The 20,496-nt window shown below is 36.9% G+C and overlaps 1 protein-coding gene across 1 annotated transcript in view; it reads left to right on the top strand.

Annotated features, from left to right (window-relative positions):
• MYO3B (myosin IIIB) overlaps positions 1-20,496 on the top strand; it is a 200,858-nt gene that overhangs the window by 109,652 nt on the left and 70,710 nt on the right. The window contains exons 24-27 of the mRNA XM_076340762.1: positions 2,102-2,117; positions 6,564-6,590; positions 14,482-14,572; positions 16,438-16,643. Of these exons, the coding sequence (XP_076196877.1) occupies positions 2,102-2,117; positions 6,564-6,590; positions 14,482-14,572; positions 16,438-16,643 (340 nt within the window). The remainder of the gene's footprint in view (positions 1-2,101; positions 2,118-6,563; positions 6,591-14,481; positions 14,573-16,437; positions 16,644-20,496) is intronic.

Genomic DNA, 20,496 nt, shown 5'->3' with positions numbered 1-20,496 from the left:
TTGAGCATAATCTGTCAAAGAGAACTGGGAGAAGGTTTTCACAACCTTCGCTGAAGAGTTAGGATAGTGATGTTTTAACATGGGAATTTTTTTGTCCAAAATAGGAGGAAAATAGATTTTTTTCAAAACCCAATTAATTATAATTAGCCTGCCTAAAGGTCATTTTCCCTCCTCAGTATTGATTTTTAGTTTGTGTTCTTTGTGCCTTTGGGTCTCCAGCCCTGCTTACAGCCCTCAGACAAAAAGTAATTATAAACAATGTATGTCTCATGTAAAAAAACCCAAACCAAACAACTAACAGACCATGTGCTGAGAGAGAATGTGAAAAAAATGTTTCAGGCTTTCTTTATGCACACTAAAGAACACAAGAACTAGGACCTTTTGCAAAATCACTTTAAAGAAGTGCTTTTCATCACTCCTTGGTGACAAGAGTACTATCTCAATATTAATTTGTCTGTAACTTTGATAGCAGCTGATTCCTCATGAAGAGTCAGAACCTGAAGGAAACAAATGGATTTTCTTGCATTTCAGTCCCATGAACAGATACTGCTGGGCACAGAGTGAAATCTTGGCCAGTTGAAATTACAGATGCTTTGCCATTGTTTTCGGTGGAGCTATGATTTGACCTATCATGTTTGTCACTGTGCACTCCTATTGAGTACAAGCCCTTCCTCTAGCCGTAAGTAGTGGCAGGTCTCTTGGCTTGGTGTGTGCCATACTTATGCACTGAAATATAGCGTGTTTCCATTTGGGCTTAGCGGATTTTTTTCTCTTAATTCCACACAAGACAAGCAAAAGACTCAAATACATCTTAATTTTACTAATTTATCCTACAATAAAATCTTTTTGTAATGACACTTTTGTGTTAGTATTTTCACCTCTAAGAGATAACTGCAGGCACTCTTAAGTCAAGTGAATCAGAAACAAAGCCATTGTAATTCTAATCTCTCTACTTAAAGATGAATCAGAATTTATATTTTGTAAGAATTTGGGTCAAGTTAATGGAAGCTATATATTTTCACTTGGGACACAGAGGCTTTCCTACTTCTAACCGGTCCATATGCTAAAAGCATATAAAAGTTAATTGGTTTTGCTTTGCTGCCAGTGTGTTGTGTGCAAAGAGAGGCTTTAAACCACAGCTGTGCAATGTAACAATTGTGAACTTTACTGGGTTGCAGATGTGGGACATCAGTAAACTAAATTAAATGTAGCTTAACTGAGTTTGAGAGGTAGAGTGTTGGATTACTTTTAATTTAGTTTTTCAGCTGAGCATTTTACAGTTCAGTGGTTTTTTTTCTTCATATCCTAAGGTTTTGTGTCATAAGACAAATGCAGTACACAGATACTCACAAGACTTGCTAGCAGTAGGATCCAAAACATGCCCTAAAATAGTCCTAAAAATGGAACTCATCTAGAAACAGAATCATCTATCAAATCAAAGTTAAGGTCTCAGTCCTGCTAAAGCTTTATATAAGACATAACAATTATTTACTGTTGAGAATAACTCCCTATAAATAAAGAGTGTCAGTGAATCTCTGGAATTGCACATGGCAGTAAGCACAACAGCTGAGAAGGGTCAAGTTATATTTATCACATTCATGTTTGGTAAAGGGTGTTGCCCAAAGAAGTCCACTGTTTTTAATATGAGACTTCACAGATTACTTTGTACTGAAAATGGGCAAAGGGCATAGGTTTTTTTTGGTCTCTAAGTGCTTGTAAATTGAACCCTAAAAAAGTACAAGTGGGCAAGTTTAAGAACAGATCTTGATGAGCTTACTGATTTGATTCATAATAGGCCATTCTCTGTAGAACAAATCTTGAGAATAATTTTTCTTTACCTATCTCTCAGAAGAGAGGAGATATCTTTTCAATTTTCATGTTTCTAGCCTAACTTCTTAATTCTGTAATGAACATTATCTCACAGTAGTGAATAATAATTAATCTTAACACTTCATTGTATACCAATTAAAATCAAAATGTGTTGATATTGAGGAAGCAAAAGATTTATTACACAGAAGATGTTACTCTTTTTAATATTAACTAGTAGACTGTGGGATCTCACTGTGCAGCATATACAGAATTTAAATAGAGAAATATTCAGAGAACATTATACAGTAGTTTTTTTAATGAGTAGTTTACTAGGCAGTTTCTACAGGCACTATGTGCTGTAAGGTCAAACGGCGTCAAAGATGCTCAGTATGTCATTGGAAGCATTCAGTAGCTCTCAAGATCAAATCCTAGAAGAGCAGTTATTTTTAAATTTGCTAGTGAGTTTGTAGAGCAGATAAATTTGTTGAATATTCAGATAACCTTGCTGGTTTGAATATCCATAATGGTTCTTGATGTGTCCTTTACAAAGAATGTGCTTATATTTCCCACTTTTTCAAAGTAATTTAATTAGGGGTTAATGTATCTAAGAGATGAATGTAGTTGGTGGAAAACAAAACCCCTGAGTCTGTGCTGGATTTTGTGTATTTGTTTTGGAGTATTTTGTACTCTGAGTCTGCTGTCTTACAGTGATTTTGTACTTTTATCCATTTTCTTTATTCCTTCACCCTACAACAAACTGTAAAGGTCAGTACTTTACTAAACCAGCATTATCTTTTCTCTTATTTTTTGACTTTGTCTTACTTATTCCAACCTGACTTGACTCGTGTAGATGAGGCGCTTAGGGACATGGTTTAGTGGGCATGGTGGTGTTGGGTTGACGGTTGGACTTGATGATCTTAGAGGTCTTTTCCAACCTTAATGATTCTGTGATTCTATGACTTCACGTAGGAGAGCTTATAACTGAACTGCCTGGACAGTAGGTCACAGTGTGTGTCAAAGACAGACAATGCATTTGTGGGTGTTTGTCTAAATGGGTATTTGTTTCATTAAGTGTGGAGATACAAATATAAATGAGAATAATGTTTTGAATTACCACAAAAATAACTGATTTTGTGCTATCTGTGATAATATGTGGAAATGCTGAGATCCAGAGGAGCAAATGTTCAGTTGAGAAGCCTTTGGGACTTGATTAAATTAGTAGTCAACAACCATTAATGCCTAGATTTAAAAAATGGGGAGACCTGGGACTTTCATGAAGTTCTGTAGCCATGTTTCATCCTAAATTAAGACTTTTAAAAGACACCTCTTCTCTTGAAGTGTCAAAACCTGGTTTTGACACCGTTTTTATCCTGTCTAGCTTAGGGTCTTAACCACCGAGAAGACTGATAGTCATAGTGAGGTCAGAGAAAATGTTCCTCCATTTTATTCCATGTGCTTTCAGTGGCATCTTTATACCTGAATTTTTACCACTGAATTCACTGGGTATCTTCACTGGCTTTAGTAGGATTTTGATCAGACTGTGTATGTATGGAGCAGCTTCATCAGCAGGTCCTAAGTGATGGACTATATACCATAAAATGTTTTATACATTGTATGGAGAAGGAACATTCTCTGGAAATACAAACAGTGGGCTGGAAATCACAGTTCTTGACTTCTCCTGAGTTTCCTGTTTATTCACTGTTCTTGTAGAAAATTATTTTGGCCTCAGGTTAAACTGAGTACTGTGAAGCTTAATTAGTGTTTGAGGACAGTCCTGAGATCGTCAGAGACAAGATGCTGAGGTGTGAGCTACCAGAATGCTTGCTGTTGGCTCATGTTGGTGAGGGAGCGTAGATAAAATACTGAGATAGCTACCATGTTCGTCATAATCAAACTTTTACTTTTCTAGATAAAGCATATATGATTTTGGGGAAAAGAAAGTCTTACATAACATGCAAGAGAAAGGATGTCAATTACATAAAACAATGAGGGAGACCAGAGCTGAATCAGCATGTGTGGTAACCATATTTTCAACCTGTATATGTTTTTAGAAGTATTCTTCCACATACCTCTGGAAGAAGAAATAAACTTCTTGTCTGTCTTGAATAGAGGTAATTAGAATAAGGGGGGTTTGGCTAATGCTGAAAATTAATGGAGAATTCCTCAACAATGAAGTCTTCACAGAAAATACACCTCTGTAGTTTTCTTCTAATCTCAGTTACAGATGTGGTACAGGAACCAGGGCAATCTGCCGGGGCAACAGAAAACCTTGTGTGGATGGTGAGGTACTTTGCCGATGACAGAGATTGCAGCGTTCTGTACTGTCTGCTGTTCCCCAGCGATTTCAAGGTTTGTCCTGAGTTGATTACATACAACAGCATCAAGTCTTATACTACAGAAGATGTGGATGGAAGTTGCTAAGGACTGTATCTGAAAGAAATGGCCCGTGCCTTCTGACGATGTATAAATCATAAAAAGCTGAGCCACTTCATTCTGTAATGCAGCAACTGGGAGATTGACCAGAATAGGCTGTGGCCAGCCTACCAGTCAGTCTCCAGCCAGTTAATCAGGTCTCCAGCTAGTCAGGCTACAGACCTCACTAAAGAAAATGCTGGGCATCAAGCAGTAGAAAACTCCGGCATTGTTTACACTATAACTTCTAATTGCTTTTTCCAAACAATTTTTCATTTTTTTCATTTTTGTCTAGATGCAGCTTCAGATAGTTAGCTCTCAGCTGTACTTAGTGTGCCACTCCTATCATTAGTCCTGTGTTTGGACAGAGGTGTCCAACCTATGCCCACCTGGCAGTGGCCAGATAAAGAGTTTGTTGAGCAGGCAATTCACTCACCCTCTGCCACCCTCTTTTCCAGAACCACATGACCTTCCCTTGTCCTGTGCCTGGGAACCTGTCTATCATGTGATCAGGCTATAGCATACATGCTTTGCCTGCTGTCTGTAAGTCTGGACATGTCGTGGGACTATGATGTTCTGAGAATCACATAAGGTTTGCTTGTGTGTCCTATGATCACATATGTGCCTGTGATATTTCAGGAAATGTCTGCACTTCAGTGAACACACTCCCAATGGAGTAGATGGCTACACGTCTGGTTCAATTTAGCTGGAAAATTGGGCATGTTGCTTAAAGTAGCCGTTAATACTCAAGGTTGTGTTTTCAAAATATCTTGGGCACTACCACTAACTAATTATATACCATAATCTGTTCTTCTTTACTAGGTAAGGGTAAAAGTTAAGACCTTTCTCACTGAGATCATACATTTACATATCTTGGAATATAGTAGGCAGTTTGACCTTCATTTCCTCTCAGCTGCTGTCAGTGTCTTTCTTCCCTTGCATTATACAAGAAGTCTACTAACCTACTGTGTTAAAACAATATTTAAACATAGCAGCAATGATGCTTACAAGGACAGTTTTATCTGTTGCTGTAAACATCATGCTGTGTGTCTGCCAGTGTGTGCCTTACTAATGTGGGAAGTGACCACTGAAGTGTCTGCGATGTATGCAGTAGAAAGCATAGCAGCACTGAATTTACACTCAGATTCTCCAATCCCAGTCTAACAATGTAAAGCTTTTAAGTATCTGTAAATATGATTTGTGTCTACTTCATGTAGTAAGACTAAAGAAACCTTTAGGCTAATTGAGAATCAGGATCGGAATTTGTCAGTTCACTATGGCATGGATTTTTCATTTCAAATAACCTGGGCCAAAAAGTGCATCTTTTTTGCTCCTGAAGCAATTACTCATAATTAGGTTATTCCCAGGTGGGCCTCACTATTACTAAGTTTTCATGGTTATCAGATTCTGTTTTGTAATATGGATCTCATTTTGGACATACTTTTCCTCATTTTCTATTTACTTATTCTGAATAGGAAGTAAAGTGATTCTCTTTTCAGAATAAGCAGCAGTGGAAGTGTGTCTGTATTGATAGTTGTATTCTACAGACTGTTTTTATAAATATATTCTTGTGTAAAATGTGTAGTATATGAGAAAATTGGATTCTTAGCTTTTTATTGCACAAGATTAGCTTAAATTACTTCAGTGACTCAAAAGAATAGTTTTGATAGTCAGTGACCAGATTCAAATTAGTACCCAATAAAAAAAGTACATGTATTCATTTATAGTCGAGCTGAGAAAAGCTTAGTCTTACAGTAGCAGAAGATGGAAATGCATTACGGAGATAAGCAGTCGACTTCCTTAGGCTAGATAAAATGTACCAAAAGGAAAGACAGAGAAGAATCTGTGTATGTCAAAGACATTGTCTGACTCTGTACCTCTTCTGGAGTGCAAGTGCTTAGCTGTGATTAGAAGTAGTGTCAATGAAATATGAATGCATTGTAGCATTTCTGACCATATTATACTGTATCTACATGGTGTTTCAAGTAACCCCTCTTTATCTGAATCAGAAGCATGAAAGAAATTAATAAAATATATGAGGATAAGGAAAGAGCTTGTACTGTGCCCTCTATATAATAGTAAAATCCCTGGTACAGCTTGTACAGTAAGGTGACATTGTCATTAGGCTATTTCTCTGTAAGTCATTTGCACTTCGCAAACTAAACGTTGTATCAAAGCTTAATGTAATTCTTACCTGGCATGCTCTTACTTTGGGAGGAGTGATCTATTGCAGACATAACCAAAATGAGGTTATAAATACAGTGCTAATATTACTAATATTTGCTTGATACTACTTATAGAACCCATCACCTAAGAATAATGAAGCACTGACAAATGGTAAGTAACATCAGAACATCTAGCCAGAGAGTGTACTTTTCCTAATTAGTATGGAAAGTCAACGGCTGGACAAATCATTAATTCGGCCAGATCACACAGTGAGTAAGTGCCAGGGATGCAAGTGAGAAGCCAGGAATGCTGACTAGTCCTTTCTGAGATCTAGAGAGCACTTCCAAAGTCCAGCCTGAAAAAAGAAAACCCATTTCTTCTTTCTGTGCTGTGTAAATACTTGAAATACTTCCAGAACTTCTCCTGCTTGGCTTTGCATAATAGAAGAGATACGGTACTTTGACAGTATGGTCTTTTCCACCTAGCTGAAATGAGGCATCAGTGAAGAACATGTTTGCAGAGATGTGAGATCTCCTATACAGCTTCAACACAAAAGGAGTTTTGCTGAGCATTGGTACAGTGAGCTTAGGCAGTGAGTGTATAGATTTTTGTGCTGCTACTTCTCTTTCTGTTGTAAGCTCTCAGAGCATTTCACAAACTTTAATGACTGAAACTTCTCAAAGCATTAATGACATTCCTAACTTTATTGAACAGAGGGGAAAAAAGAGAAACATTGAGGCTGACTGACTCCCCCACTGACACAAATGAATCCCAGAGACCTTAGTCTCTGATCCGGCAGACACATAGGTAGGAGCCTTAATTTTTTAGATGAGCAGTCCTGTTGAACTGGAAAGGAAATGCATGTGAATAAAATTAAACATGTACATGTTTAAAAGATTAATCCTAATTTTAACCATTAATTTCTCTCCCCTCCCTCATGATTGCTTTTTCCAAAAAAACCTAAGAAAATCTTGAGAGGGTTTTAAATCACCTAATTGGTCCATTTTATGGAGTTGGATTTAATATAGGTAGTATTTTATTTAAGTCTACATGGATGTCACTTGTATTTTCTCTAAAGTGTTGACCATATAATAAGTGTGAAGCTAGACTGCTGAAAGGCACTGTGCAGTCTTTAACCTTTAACCGGTTTAACCTTTCAGGGAACCCATGGCAGTTTTAACTGGCTATGTTATTATCTCAAAACGTTTGTTCTTCAAATATTGATGTTCTTCACAAAGTGGAATAACACTTAATTATTTGTGGTGTGTAAAGTAATAAATGACCTTGTAAATGAAAATCGAATGCAGGGACAGGTACCAAATGTTTACTGACCATAAACACCACGCTAACTCTGGGTGAAACATTTCTTATTATGTAGACTAATTTTCAAACCACATTTGTTCTGTTTATTAGTTTTAATGGCTTAGACATGTTAAAGGTAGGTAGTTATTTTCCTGAACATGAACTACTTGAGATGACTAATTCACGAACTTTTATTGAAACATCATTTTGTGTTTGATCTGGAAAAGAAAATAACATTTTTTCTATGGATTTCATCTGATACTACAATTCAGTAGTTAGTAATTACATAGGAATTCACTTGACACATGAAATAAGCACTGATAAGAATCCATTCCTAGAAGGAAGTAACTAATGAACAAAATCATAATATGTAAAGCTTTTCTTTTTTTAAGTAGGAACTGACCAATTCGGGGGGGTTTTTTGTTTGTGAAGTCATTAAAGATTTTGATTAATAAAAACGTTTCTTTATTTGCTTGGATTGCCAGATCAGAAATGTTAAGTTTAGTTTTAGTTTTGCATGAGGAACTAAGGGAGAGCTCAGGGATATTAATTATGAACCCTAGAAACCTAATGCCAGCAGTGAGTGTGGTGAACCTTGAGCCAACTATCTTATCATTCTAAATTTTATTTGCTTATTAGAGTTTTGTAACTTGTTATAAAATGCAACAAGATTTTAGTAATTTTAAACAATCTGATTCAAATTTATTTCTTCTCCCAACTCCCCTCTTTTATCCCATGTTGTGTCATCAGTTCTCCAGTGCAAGGCTTTCAAGCTTTAGACTTGCTAATCTGAATTGTAGCCAAAAACAACCTTTCCAGGTTGTCTACTTTAGCCAAAAAAGGCACAAAAGAGTAATTTCTAACATAGAAAAATATCAAAATTGCAGCTAAGAGAAAAATAAATTCACCAACTACTAGCTCATTGAAGTCCTCATTTTAACCTTAGAGAGATACATGTATATACCATATGTACCATGTGTGTATATAGATATACAAGCTTTTCAAAACAGAGTTGCAGTTCTCATTAACCTGCAGAGTATAGCCTAAAGCAGCTTCCAAAAACGTGGACATACCTTGTGTTCTGCACTGTGATTTAGACTGTCAGGTAAGATACACCATTAGATCTGGAAATGGCATGCCAGTTTTGCAGCATTGTGTCAATCCCAATGCCAGCAGCTTAAAAGAGAAATACTTTTAAAAATGAATACAGAATGTTTGAATCGCTCCAAAGAATGTCATTGCTGTGTTTGGGTGCTGGCCCCCAGACTGTTTTCAGGGGATTGGTATTTTTCTTGTTCGGAGGAAAGTAAGAGCAAAAGTTCCTTTCAGTGTTATGCGGACACTGGGTTTGCTCTGCTCCCTTATGGAATAATTACCAGCGATTAAGTGTTCTTGGTTTTTGTTTTTCCCATCCTGCCTCCTTACCAGTTATGTACTATATAGTTTAGCAAAACTCTGAAGACTGTTTAGAGTTACTGGCTTTCTGTAAAGCAAATAGCTAAACACTGGAGTTGATGGCACTTAGCATCTGAAAGAAGTGTTAACACTTTATTTACATTTAAATTAAAATGGACACTTATTTATGTGTTCTGGTTCTGAAAGGTGTGTGGTACATCTGCAGAGGCCTATTGTTTATTCATGCTGTAAATCCTTTGAAATGTGTTAAAATGCTTCCCACTCATTATAAAAATCCTGCCACCCATGGATTAGGGCTTTGATGTCACCAATCCTGCTTCAAAGGGTTCTTTCAATGCTATTAATCACAGTTTAGCCTCTGAAGATATAGCCAGAGAAAACATTTGGACATCTTGTGCTAGACTTGCTAAAACTTTGAAATATACAGAGTGTCTTGCATATGCACAGTCCCATATCACTTCCTCTCTCTTCTCTGAGCCTTATTTTGAAAAGCTATTTTGTGATGACTGTGGCTTTCTACAAGTACAGAGGAAAAAATTCCGGACACGTCATACTGTACATTTAAAAAAAGGCACTCGTCTTTCAGTTGACACCATAATATGTTTTTCCCTGAGGAATTGAGTCAGTCTTTAAAAACCCCAAGGGACAATAAGATTGGGGATTAAGCAGGCCTATATGTCAAAAGGTCAAAAAAAGATACCGTCTTATCATTTTCTCATCTCTTTCATTAGTTTGTGAGCTTAAGATGCTGTCTAAACACTTCAGGATCCACATGATTTCATAGAAACAAGATTGTTTCTGCAGTCTTTTTCTCTTTCAAATCTCTCAATGAGTCACAGAGAAATTGATTACTAGTGATTGAGCTGTATGCCTTTGTGCTGTCGTTGTTTTCATCAGCTCAGTAGCTAAGGTCAGTGACATACCGCCTTATCACTGACTTTTTCCTCCCTTTTAAATCAACACTGCACTCTGTCATGCTCGTGCTGAATGCTCTGCAGGCACAACTGGTAATGACCAGGGTGTGGAAGAAGTGTGGTGGCGTCTGCTATTTTTAGTACTATTGTACAAACCGATTTTCCACCATACAAATTTTTCCCTGCTAAGCTTCTTGAACGATTTTTGCAGTATGTATTTCTTTCTTTTTGAACAGGTAACTTGGCACAAGCAAGAGCCAGAGTGACAGCAGCATCTAGGTCTTTGCCTCCACAGCTTAGTGCTGGGCGTATCAAGGTTAGTAGTGTTCCCTTTGAAGACAGGCAATTGTTCATAAAATATTACAGTGAGACTATGGACATGATGCTTAGCTGATGTAGGTATATAGTGAGATTCTTGCCAAATGAGAGTCTGCCTTAATATCAGAAAACATGCACCTCAGCTGGGAGCACTGTTTCCAGTTTTAGTGAGGACCCTGTTGTAGAATCCAGTGAAGAATCAATTTACTACTGATTAATCTTTAAACTTTTGGAGTGAAATCTCAGTTACATTGATATTGATAGCAATATTCCTCTTTATTTCCATGGGGTCAAGGTTTTCCTCTGGTAATTTTGGCCTAGAAAGAGATTTAATTAGGTAAAATTTGAATAGTGTATTTAACAGTATGAAAGGCAAAATTAAAAAATGATCTGTTCCTTTTTTATTCAACTTGCAAGTGGAAAACCAGGGGATGTTTGTGACTGATAGATGACCAGAAAAGAACGACTCTGCAAAACCACTATTCTTTAAAAAGAAGAACGGTAGAATTTAAACGCTGCTGAATTTTGCCATGAAAGTATGTGGCATAATTGCAAAAGGATGGGATAATTATATGGCAGTTAATAGGATGTGTTGCCAACTGAGTACACTTAATTTGTGAGGAAAACTCTTGTGCCTCAAGCTGATAGCATGTACACCCCGTCCCTGCTTCCGAAGTAATACTTTAGAGTTAGCTTAGTTAAGGGTTTGGGAGGGGCGGGGGGGTTGCCTCCAAAACAAACAATAATTTTTAAAAACAAATGTGGTAACAGCAACTGTTCAAAAGTCTACAGAATTTTATGTTCTGGGTTTTCTATTTCTTTTCATTCTCTCCCGTTATTAGGAGCTCATGCTCAAATGTTGATACAGTAATTCATGTCACCCAGACATCTATATCCTTCACTGTACCTGCAAATACAGATGTGGGTTTCAGAGATTTATTTCCTCTCTGGTATAAACACTTCCAGTGCTGAAGGACAGATAATGGCATTTCCAATTTTCTTGTATTATACGCACATTGTCATCGACATCCAGCTATATTCAGCATAAGCTTTCTAAGCGTGCATTTTATTGATACAGCTGGAATGGAATAGAGCAGTTCTCTTTCAGAACTTTAATAAACACAATCAGTTACTAAGTAGTGTTTAAGTGGTTTTTACTCACCCTTCAAATTTTTAAAGAAGGCGCTAAAAGACATGCATAAGTGCAGCACTGTTCAGAAAATGTTAATTGAAATAGTTTTTAGCTGAAAAAAATTCTTTCTTACAATTTCATAAAACTTCTAATTAAAACAACTTCAGGAAAAAGATTTTAAATTGCTATTTTACAATTTGTTAAAAAAATCCAAACGTAATAATTTTGTTTGGAAGTTTGGAATTTTTCATTTATTATTTAATTTATGAGCTTTTTTGCCTGACATATTTTTTGGTATTTCATACCATGCCAGCAGCAGGTGTGGTCAATATGTGAAAGTAATAATTTCCAGTGACTTCATAAGGTGACATGATGTCATAAATCATTCTTTTAATAGTGTTTCAAAACTATTATAAGCAATTTTTTTTTAGTGACGGAACAGTTTGTCTTTCGTAGGTCAAGCTGTTTTCCATTTCAGTTGTAATCGTATAAATGTATATTGTACGTCACTACTACTGTCATGTAAAAAAGTGACTTAACAGTTGAAATATTCTTCATTTTAGTTTAAAAAGAGTATCTAGTGATTTAAAACACAAAGTTATATCATGACATTCTTATTATGTTCTATCATTTTCTACCAAGCCAGTTGTGATAAAGCCTATTGCCTGTTATACATGCGATTATTGCCCTACCATAAAACTGCATGGCTTCATAGACACGCAATGTTATAAATTAACCAGAGACAAAACTTCTTAAAAATTCTTATAGGAAAATCTCCCTAGCTTTAGGGTCTATCAGAATTTTTCTAATGGAAACTTCAAATATTCCTTGTCTAAATGATTTGGAAATTGATCCTAGTCCTTACAGATTGCACAGATCTGAATTTAACAACTCCATCCATAGAAAAAGGAATCTCATGATACTGGTCTTACCCTGATTTTCTGAGAAAAAGTGTATTACATCTCCTCTGTGAGTGTTTCCACCCATCTGTCTTTCGTGCGTTCACTCCCTTCCCCCCAAAAAAACCCAAAACAAAACCCTTTTGAACCCAGCAGGCTGTAGTAAACCGTATTTGACAGAGTGACAGTCTCAAAGATCGTAAGATTCTACAGGTTTGGTGAAAATAAGCAGCTGTGAAAAGGAGATGTTTACAGTATGCTACTGCCCAAAAGGTAGAGCATAAGCTCACCCTTTATTGGCCAGTAGCTATTCCAGATATGACTGAGAGATCGTGAGTGCTGAACCTCCAACAACAATACCGCTAAGAGTCTCTGCTTTTCTAGACAGACAAGAATCCAATTTAGAAGCTCAAATTCACGGGCGTTTGGGCTTCAGGGCAGTCTTCAAATTGTTTGCTTTTGCTCTTGATTTTGGTGTTCTTTATGATGAAATTGTCTGTCTTTTAACATTAAATGTTACTAGTTATTCATAACTTACTGTCAATATTCAGTGGTATGGCTTTTGTCTTCTACCTGACCTTTACTAGAGATTTAGATATCAATTCTCAAAAAGCAGTTGTCTTGCCAAGATAGTTTCAAAACATTCCCATATCCTTCCCTGTGGACATGCCTGCTGTTCTGATTAGGTCATTGATGTTTACTTTGTCAGGTGACCTCTTAAGATGTTTGATGTTATCTGTGCTGATAAGGCATTTTTCCTGGGATATATTACAGAGTTTTCTGTTAACATCCTTAAAACAAATCAAACTGCCCCTTTTTTTTTTTTCCTCATGTGTTAGCTTGAGATGCGTACTAATGCATGTACACCACTCTGGGCTAGAACATCACAGATTACAAAAACATACTGAAATTTTTATGGTCACCCTTATGGAAATCTGTCTCCCTTTGCACCATCTGCATTCTGAATCTTGTTTTCACAAGTTTTCTTTTGATTTCTTTCCCAACACAAAATTAATTTTCTTGATCTATTACTACTTAGTGCTTCATTTCCTTTATATTTTGCATGCAGTCTCCTAAATATCTCCTGAAGGTAAGAGACACATTTACTTTATTGAGAACTGTAATCTTTCAGCAATTACTTTTAGTGTTCAGAAGAGTGGTCTTAAGTCAGTGAGTGTTGGAAATGATTGTATGGACCAAAGTCCAGGAAGTGTAGCACAGGTGCTGATAACAGCATTATCTGGTTTATACAAATGCCACCTGGACAGAGCAGGTGGTAAACTGCCACAAAACAAGTGAATGCTAAAATGTTGTTAATGCTCCATGCAAACAGGATGCTGGTTGATTTTCTTTAATTTTGTTGAGCTGTAATACAGCAACACAATCTGCTTGTGATTGGTAACCATGGTTATACTCATTCATAAACTCTGGTTTCATTTTGATAAGAACAGCTGTACTGACAATATAACTAAAAAATACAAGGAGCAATATGTTTGCTGTCCATGTATACCCTCTAAAAATAACTTCTGAAATGCTGAAAAAGCAGTATTTGAAGCTATGGCAGTTCAGCAGAGTAAGATTGCTGACATTCTTGGCATCAAAATGACAATTTAACGTAATTAATAGTAACCACAATAGCAGAAAGGAAAAGACTTATACATTCTGAGATTACCTACTTTGTTTGCCACTTGTTATCTGACAACAACATTTTTTCCATACGTGAGCAAAATAAGGCAGCTCAATTTACTTCCTGGTCATTACAAAAATGATAACTCTTCTTATCTAGAAAATAAGACCTGATGGAGTTCATTGTAGTGGTGATAAAAGGAATGCTTTTTAGAAATCAGTTCATACGGTATTGCATCTTGACAGCTGCTTTGTTGGCTGTGTGTTATACTATCATAACAAAAGTGTGAAATAATTCGGAACAGTTACAGCTTTCTCTGAAATCAGTGCGTGTCCTGCATCTGTTAGAAGCTGGCCTTCCTACCTCTGATCAGGTACTCTGAAGTGCTCACACCTGAAGGAATGACCATAACAAAAACTGAACCCAGCTTTCATGGGTGAGATGGGGTGGGTCTGCAGTGTTTCTGGAACAGCTCTAACATCTGAGTTTTGTCTTTCAGGTTGACACGATGGAGGTTATGCGACACCCTGAGGAAACAACTAACATGAAGCGGCAAACTATGGCTTCCTATTTTAGGGTACAGAAGTTAAATTGTAAACAAACATTTTGGTGATAAGAACAATAGATATATCTAAAATATTTGTGGGATTGTGAGATCAAAGAGAATAATAAGAATTTTTTTAATCTGTTGTGAGGCCTTTGTATACTCCTAAATTTTCTTTTGCTCCTTTTCTTTTTGTTTCCTCATACTTCTACTTTTATAATTTCACCGAGTACCTTGATGACAGAATCTGGAGTCTAGACTATTTCCATCTAAAATGCTGGAGGTCTACAAGAGGCCTCTTTATGAACAGAAAACTGATTTTGTGCAAATAAAATAGCTGTCATTACTAAAGCCTTCATATTTTTTCACAAGCTCAGGCATACCTACTTTTAAAGATTAAGATTTGTCATTTGTACTAATAAGTAAAAACAATCCATCTTTTGGAAGTATTGTTATAAATCATATGGATTGCCATCTTATCAGTAGTAATCCTGTCTGGGGTAATGCATATTCTGCATGTGTGTTTAAATCAAACGGGTAAGGAAATGGCATTGAGAATGTTGGAACTGGAAGGTTAGGAGTCAGGAAACCCACATGCCAATCCAAGGCTGTTGATTAATGTTTTTTTTCTTGTGGTCATTGCAGAGTGGAAAAATTTTGAGCAGTTGGTCCTTGGGCTGCACTTGTACCGTGCAGGAAGTTCACAGTGCTGTGCTAGCTAGTGTGGGTCAAAGCTTCATGCCATGTAGGAATACCTGTTTTCTTTGTCATGCAAAATAGTGTAAGGAAAGGCATAGAGGAAGCTGATGTATACTGAGATGTTGCCCCAGGGTGGAGGGTACAAGGACGCACGTTCAAACTTGTCTAGTAATACAAGTGTGGATTTAGAGTGTTCTTGCAAAGAACTACATAGATGTCAGCTGTGTAGAAACTGTAAAAAAAAAAAAAAAAAAAGAAAAAAAGTGGAGTGGGGGAGTGAGTGTAAAAGTACACCATAATACGGATGCAGCCTACAGCAAAGTGACCACAGTCAGCTTGGAATTGTATGTGATTTTGAGATTGAGCGTATTTGCAACAAATACTTATCGTACAGTGGGTTAATGAGGTGAGGATGGAGCAGAAGTATCAGTATTCAGAGGAGTCATTGGAAAAGCAGATATATATGATCTGATCACACTTTTTTAATTTTAGTGTAAAATGCAATGGAATAAATGGTTTTCCATGTCCAGGGTGGATAGGAAAAGAAGTAATGGGCCTACATTTCAGCAGGAAGATTTAGGTTAGATGTTAAGAACATTATAAATAGTCATGGTAATGCAGCACTTCAGTAGATTGTCCAGGGAGATTGTGCAGTCTATATCCTCAGTGATTCTGAAAAATGGATTTAACAGAGATGTGTCTGAAATGGTACAGATACATCTAGTGTTCTCTTTGGGCAGAGGACTGAACTGATGACTTCTTGCAACCCTTCCCCCATGATTTTCTGTGAATTTCTGTGATTGTTTCACAGTAAAGTTTGTTCTTCTGTTGGGGATATTTGATTGGTCAAATGTGCCTACAGTAGAATTCTAGTTAGGACATTTTGCAATTTTTTTTTTAATATGGGCCTTCTTCAACTACAGAAATGTGGTATAAGGAGAGGCAAAAAGAAAGGTGTAAGAAGTAAGAAATAAGAACTAGAATAATAATTTATTTTTTTTTTTACAACTGAAAACTTTTAATAGGTTCTGGGTTTTAACCAAGAGCTTAAAAATTAATAAAATGTCAATGCAGATTAACATTACAAATTAAAATATAATCAAGCATTACATACTGTTTACAAATACGTATCTCCTGCTTAAGTAGTTGCATTGCAGTTTTTTGTCAAGTGCGTGCATCTTTTTTATTTTCCTCACTAGTATTCCCTCATGGATCTTTTATCCAAAATGGTTGTTGGACAGCCTCACTTTATCCGCTGCATTAAACCTAACGATGATCGAGAAGCACTGACATTTTCTCATGAGAGAGTTCTACTGCAGCTACGATACACTGGAATTCTGGAAACTGTCAAAATACGTCAAAAAGGGTATTCTCATCGCATCCTCTTTGAAGAGTTTGTGAAAAGGTAAGACTTCTATAGCATGGCTGTTGTTTTAAAACTCCATTCAATAAAATGTATTCTATGTTTAAATACAGAAAGTTCTACAAATATTGGTTTGTACATGTATGGTCTGATTCTCTAATGAGAGCAGTGACTATCAGAGATAAAGACTACAAGAGATATCTGAGCTCTAATGGAGAAAAGTCAATGTGAGAGCAGCAGTGAGCACTTAGTATTCAGTAGCAAGCCTGTCCCCGTGGTCTCCTCAGTAGAGGCAACAAGTGGAAATTATGCATCATGTTTAGATAATACAAGGATTTGGAAGGTCAGTGACCTTCAGCCATCATACGAAGAATATGCACATGCTTAAGAACGAACTGATGTAAAAGCTTTAGATTTAGAAATATTCCTTGTAATAGCTTTGTAGCCTCGTAGTCATTTATCTTGGAGATATCATGAATTATAACCAGATCTCTGTTTACCTGAACCCGTGTCATGGCTACTATTACTGGCTTTAATATTATTCTCAATCTCAGAAAGCTATACATTTGATTCAGGAAATGCTACTGTCTTTATGATGACAGTATGTATATATTATCATTATGGTTTCCTCTAGACTTAAAATATGTTTTTGTGTAGTATTTACGGTTTTCCAGTCTGTAGGATTGATAATTCAATAATGGAGCAGAAGCAGTACCATTAAGCGATCAACTACTCAACGGTAGGAACACGTAGCAATTGCCTAAATCAAGCATTTAGTGCTATTTTCTGAACTGGAAGTTGCTCATCCAGACAATATAGAGTTAATGAATCTACTGAAAGCAAGTCATTCATATGATGCTAGAGGGAAGGAGGTGATTATGTTTTTGAGAAAGAGGAGATATAAACAGTTTCACAGGCCTTTCTAAAACCCAGAGATCAGGTAAATTTATGTGTGTAAATCAGTCATTTGGGCTTGGAAATCTGTGGCCCTTGCATTGAGGGATGTTGAACGGTAAACCATAGCTTAATCAATTCATTCTGAAAAATTATGACATTTTCTGCTTTTTAATATATTAGTATGCCAAATGAATATGTAATAGGAAAACACTAGAGATATATATCCCAGGAAGGATAACTAACATGTTCATTTGTCCATCAAAGCAATTTAATTTTCAGACATGATCTCCCCCAACTTTTTTTTGTGTTACATGACTAATTTTAGTAAGGTCACACTATTCTAAAGCAGGTTTAACAGAGTGATTAATTTTTGTGATCACTAACACATCTTTGCAACATCCTAAAGAGGCTGAAGGCAGAATTATTAACCTTAACTTTTATCCAATTTACACATAAGTGAACTAAGATTAACTCCACTGAAATTAGTGTAAATTGAGAGGAAATTAGGCCTCCTCTTACCAGTAGATTCTTTTCATTCACAAGTGCACTGAATTTGAGTACAACCTTGAAAAGTAATGGTAATAAAGGTAGCACTGACTGTAGCTTTCCATTCCTGCAGATAAGGGCAAGTTGTGTTTAACATTTTGTCAGATACTCCCCAAGTTTTTAGTCCAACTTGATGTAATTCTTTCAGGAAAGAAAGTCAACACAACAAGGGAAGTGGGGGGGAAGATGTAGCAATTTGCCCAACAGCATAGAAGACTTCCTGAGTACAGAATATAAATGGGGGGCGGGAGAGGGGATGTTCTTGCTCCTTTGTTCAGTTCATGCTTTATTTTTAAACAAATTATATTCTGTTTTGCTCTTGGCGGGGGGGGGGGGGGGGGGGGGGGAAGAGCAATGCTTAAAAAAAGCTATCAATGGAACAAGAAACATTTTTCTTCAACTTACAGCCATGACTAGTCAAGTGTTTTTAGGAACTAAGTAGTTGAATACATAAAAATGCTTGAGAAAACAGGTCAAATGCTAAACAGATTGGCACTTCTTTGTTCATAATCAAAAAGACATTAGGCAAGTATGAACAAGAGTTTCAAAATGTCAGTAAATGTGAGGATATCAAAGATTTTCTAAGCCAGCAAGTTAATTGGTATTTTGATCCTTTTGAGCAACTGAACAACAAAATGGATGAGCCAGCACTTTTTCTCCCTTGATGTTATTAAACAAATAGGTGTGCTTCTTATCTGCCTGTTCAATAATGCTGTTTTGTAAACTCTTAGCAGGAAATATGAGGACAAAACAATCAAAGGCAGGGAACAGAACCATTCAGAGTTTATCAGGTGGGAGGTAAACAAAAGATAAAGCTCTGTCTAATGTTACTCTTTACTGTCTTCTGTTTTCATGTAGAACAGTGTTGCAAACCTGGAGGTAGTTTATTGGGTTAAAAAACAGATGGTGAGGAGAGGACTTAATTGTAACTCATTCACACAATGTTTCTTCAGCCAAGTATACAACCATCTGTTTTATGTATATAAATATACATATTCTTTTACTTAAAGTAGGAAAATGTAATCTGCAGCCCCTGTAAACACTGTAGACCTGTCAAGTCTTAGGCACTTTGTCTCTGTTGGCCTTGTCTCGCACCCCACACCACCATGTGTCTCTCTTACATGTTTGCTGTGAAGCAGCATGGCCCCTTTCTCAGGCTGGAATCCCAGGTTTCAGACACAGGTTATTAACCTGATCAGGCAACCAGGTGTGCCTGGCTTGTGGGGCCACATAGTGACCATGCACTGCACAGCAGCTATAAGGGAGGTGTGCTTTCTAGCTGGGACCTGCACTGAAAGTCCCGCTGGATGGGACACTCCTTGCTATATCCGAGTGCCCAGGCCCCTGGAGCTTCACGTGACATGATGTGGTGTGCAGGTGTGTCCTCACCACATATCCCCCAGCTGTATGCACCTTTTATGTAATGTGGCATATACTGTACCATGGGTTGAAAGATAAGGGACTTGAGAGACTAATGGTGCTAAATGCTGTCATGCTTGAAGTGCCTCATAAGCACATAGGAATGTGTTGAGAAGTTTTGTACAAGTTTCATTTAAGGATTGGCTTTTTTCTTCTCTGTCCATTTACGTTCTGCATTAAAGTTCTTTGTACTGCATTAGGATGCAGGATACACTTTTCCTATAAGCACTACCTACTCCACAGTAGCCAGATGATGTTGCTCAGATCATACGCTCGTGGCAATACCAGTGCCATTACTATCACAGTGATCCCAGTGAGGTTGGTTCTGCTTTTTCAATCTCGCATTGCAAATTTGCATAAGGTCACTGTTGGTACACCTGGTACACACAGTCTCTAAACTGTCAGTGTTGCATTTTTCATGACCATATAAAGTCTCATTGACCTTAATGAGTCACGTTCTGCGTTGAGTGGAGCTAGGTATAAAAACTGGTCAAATACTGTAAAATCCTGTAAAACATGTTACCTCACTACATGCTTTCTTCTAACCCCAAAAATTCAGTGGTGATAGACTTGTTTATTATTCAAACTCAGGGAAGCACTAAATTGAATTAGAAGTCAACAGGTTTGCTACAGAGAAAAGAAATGCTTGCTTTTAAAATTATGCATTTTTAATGCCAACTTACTTTTAACACTGAGTCTGCACTGTACCAAAGTCCCTAAGTAATTTCTGGAAACAAAATTGTAATATCCCCCATATTTTGCTTTTACTGTTATCCATGGAAATGCCTGTTATTTGTTTCAGTGGCTTTAAGATTTCACCAGATCTGTATAATGTTCCTGTACACTTTAAATATGGTAATCTACTGTACCTTCCACATATACTTTCTAGACTCTTGTCATTCACAGAACACTGGTAAATGGCTGCAGGATGGAGAAGATAGGAAACCTCTAGGAGTGAAAAGCCTGCTAACACCTTATGAATTGTATATGCAGAATGGACCAAATTATGCCTTTCTGAGAGTATTTCTGTGAT

The sequence above is a fragment of the Aptenodytes patagonicus genome, chromosome 6 (assembly GCF_965638725.1).
Source record: "Aptenodytes patagonicus chromosome 6, bAptPat1.pri.cur, whole genome shotgun sequence".
NCBI lineage: Eukaryota > Metazoa > Chordata > Aves > Sphenisciformes > Spheniscidae > Aptenodytes > Aptenodytes patagonicus.
This window is presented reverse-complemented; position numbering and strand designations above follow the sequence as displayed.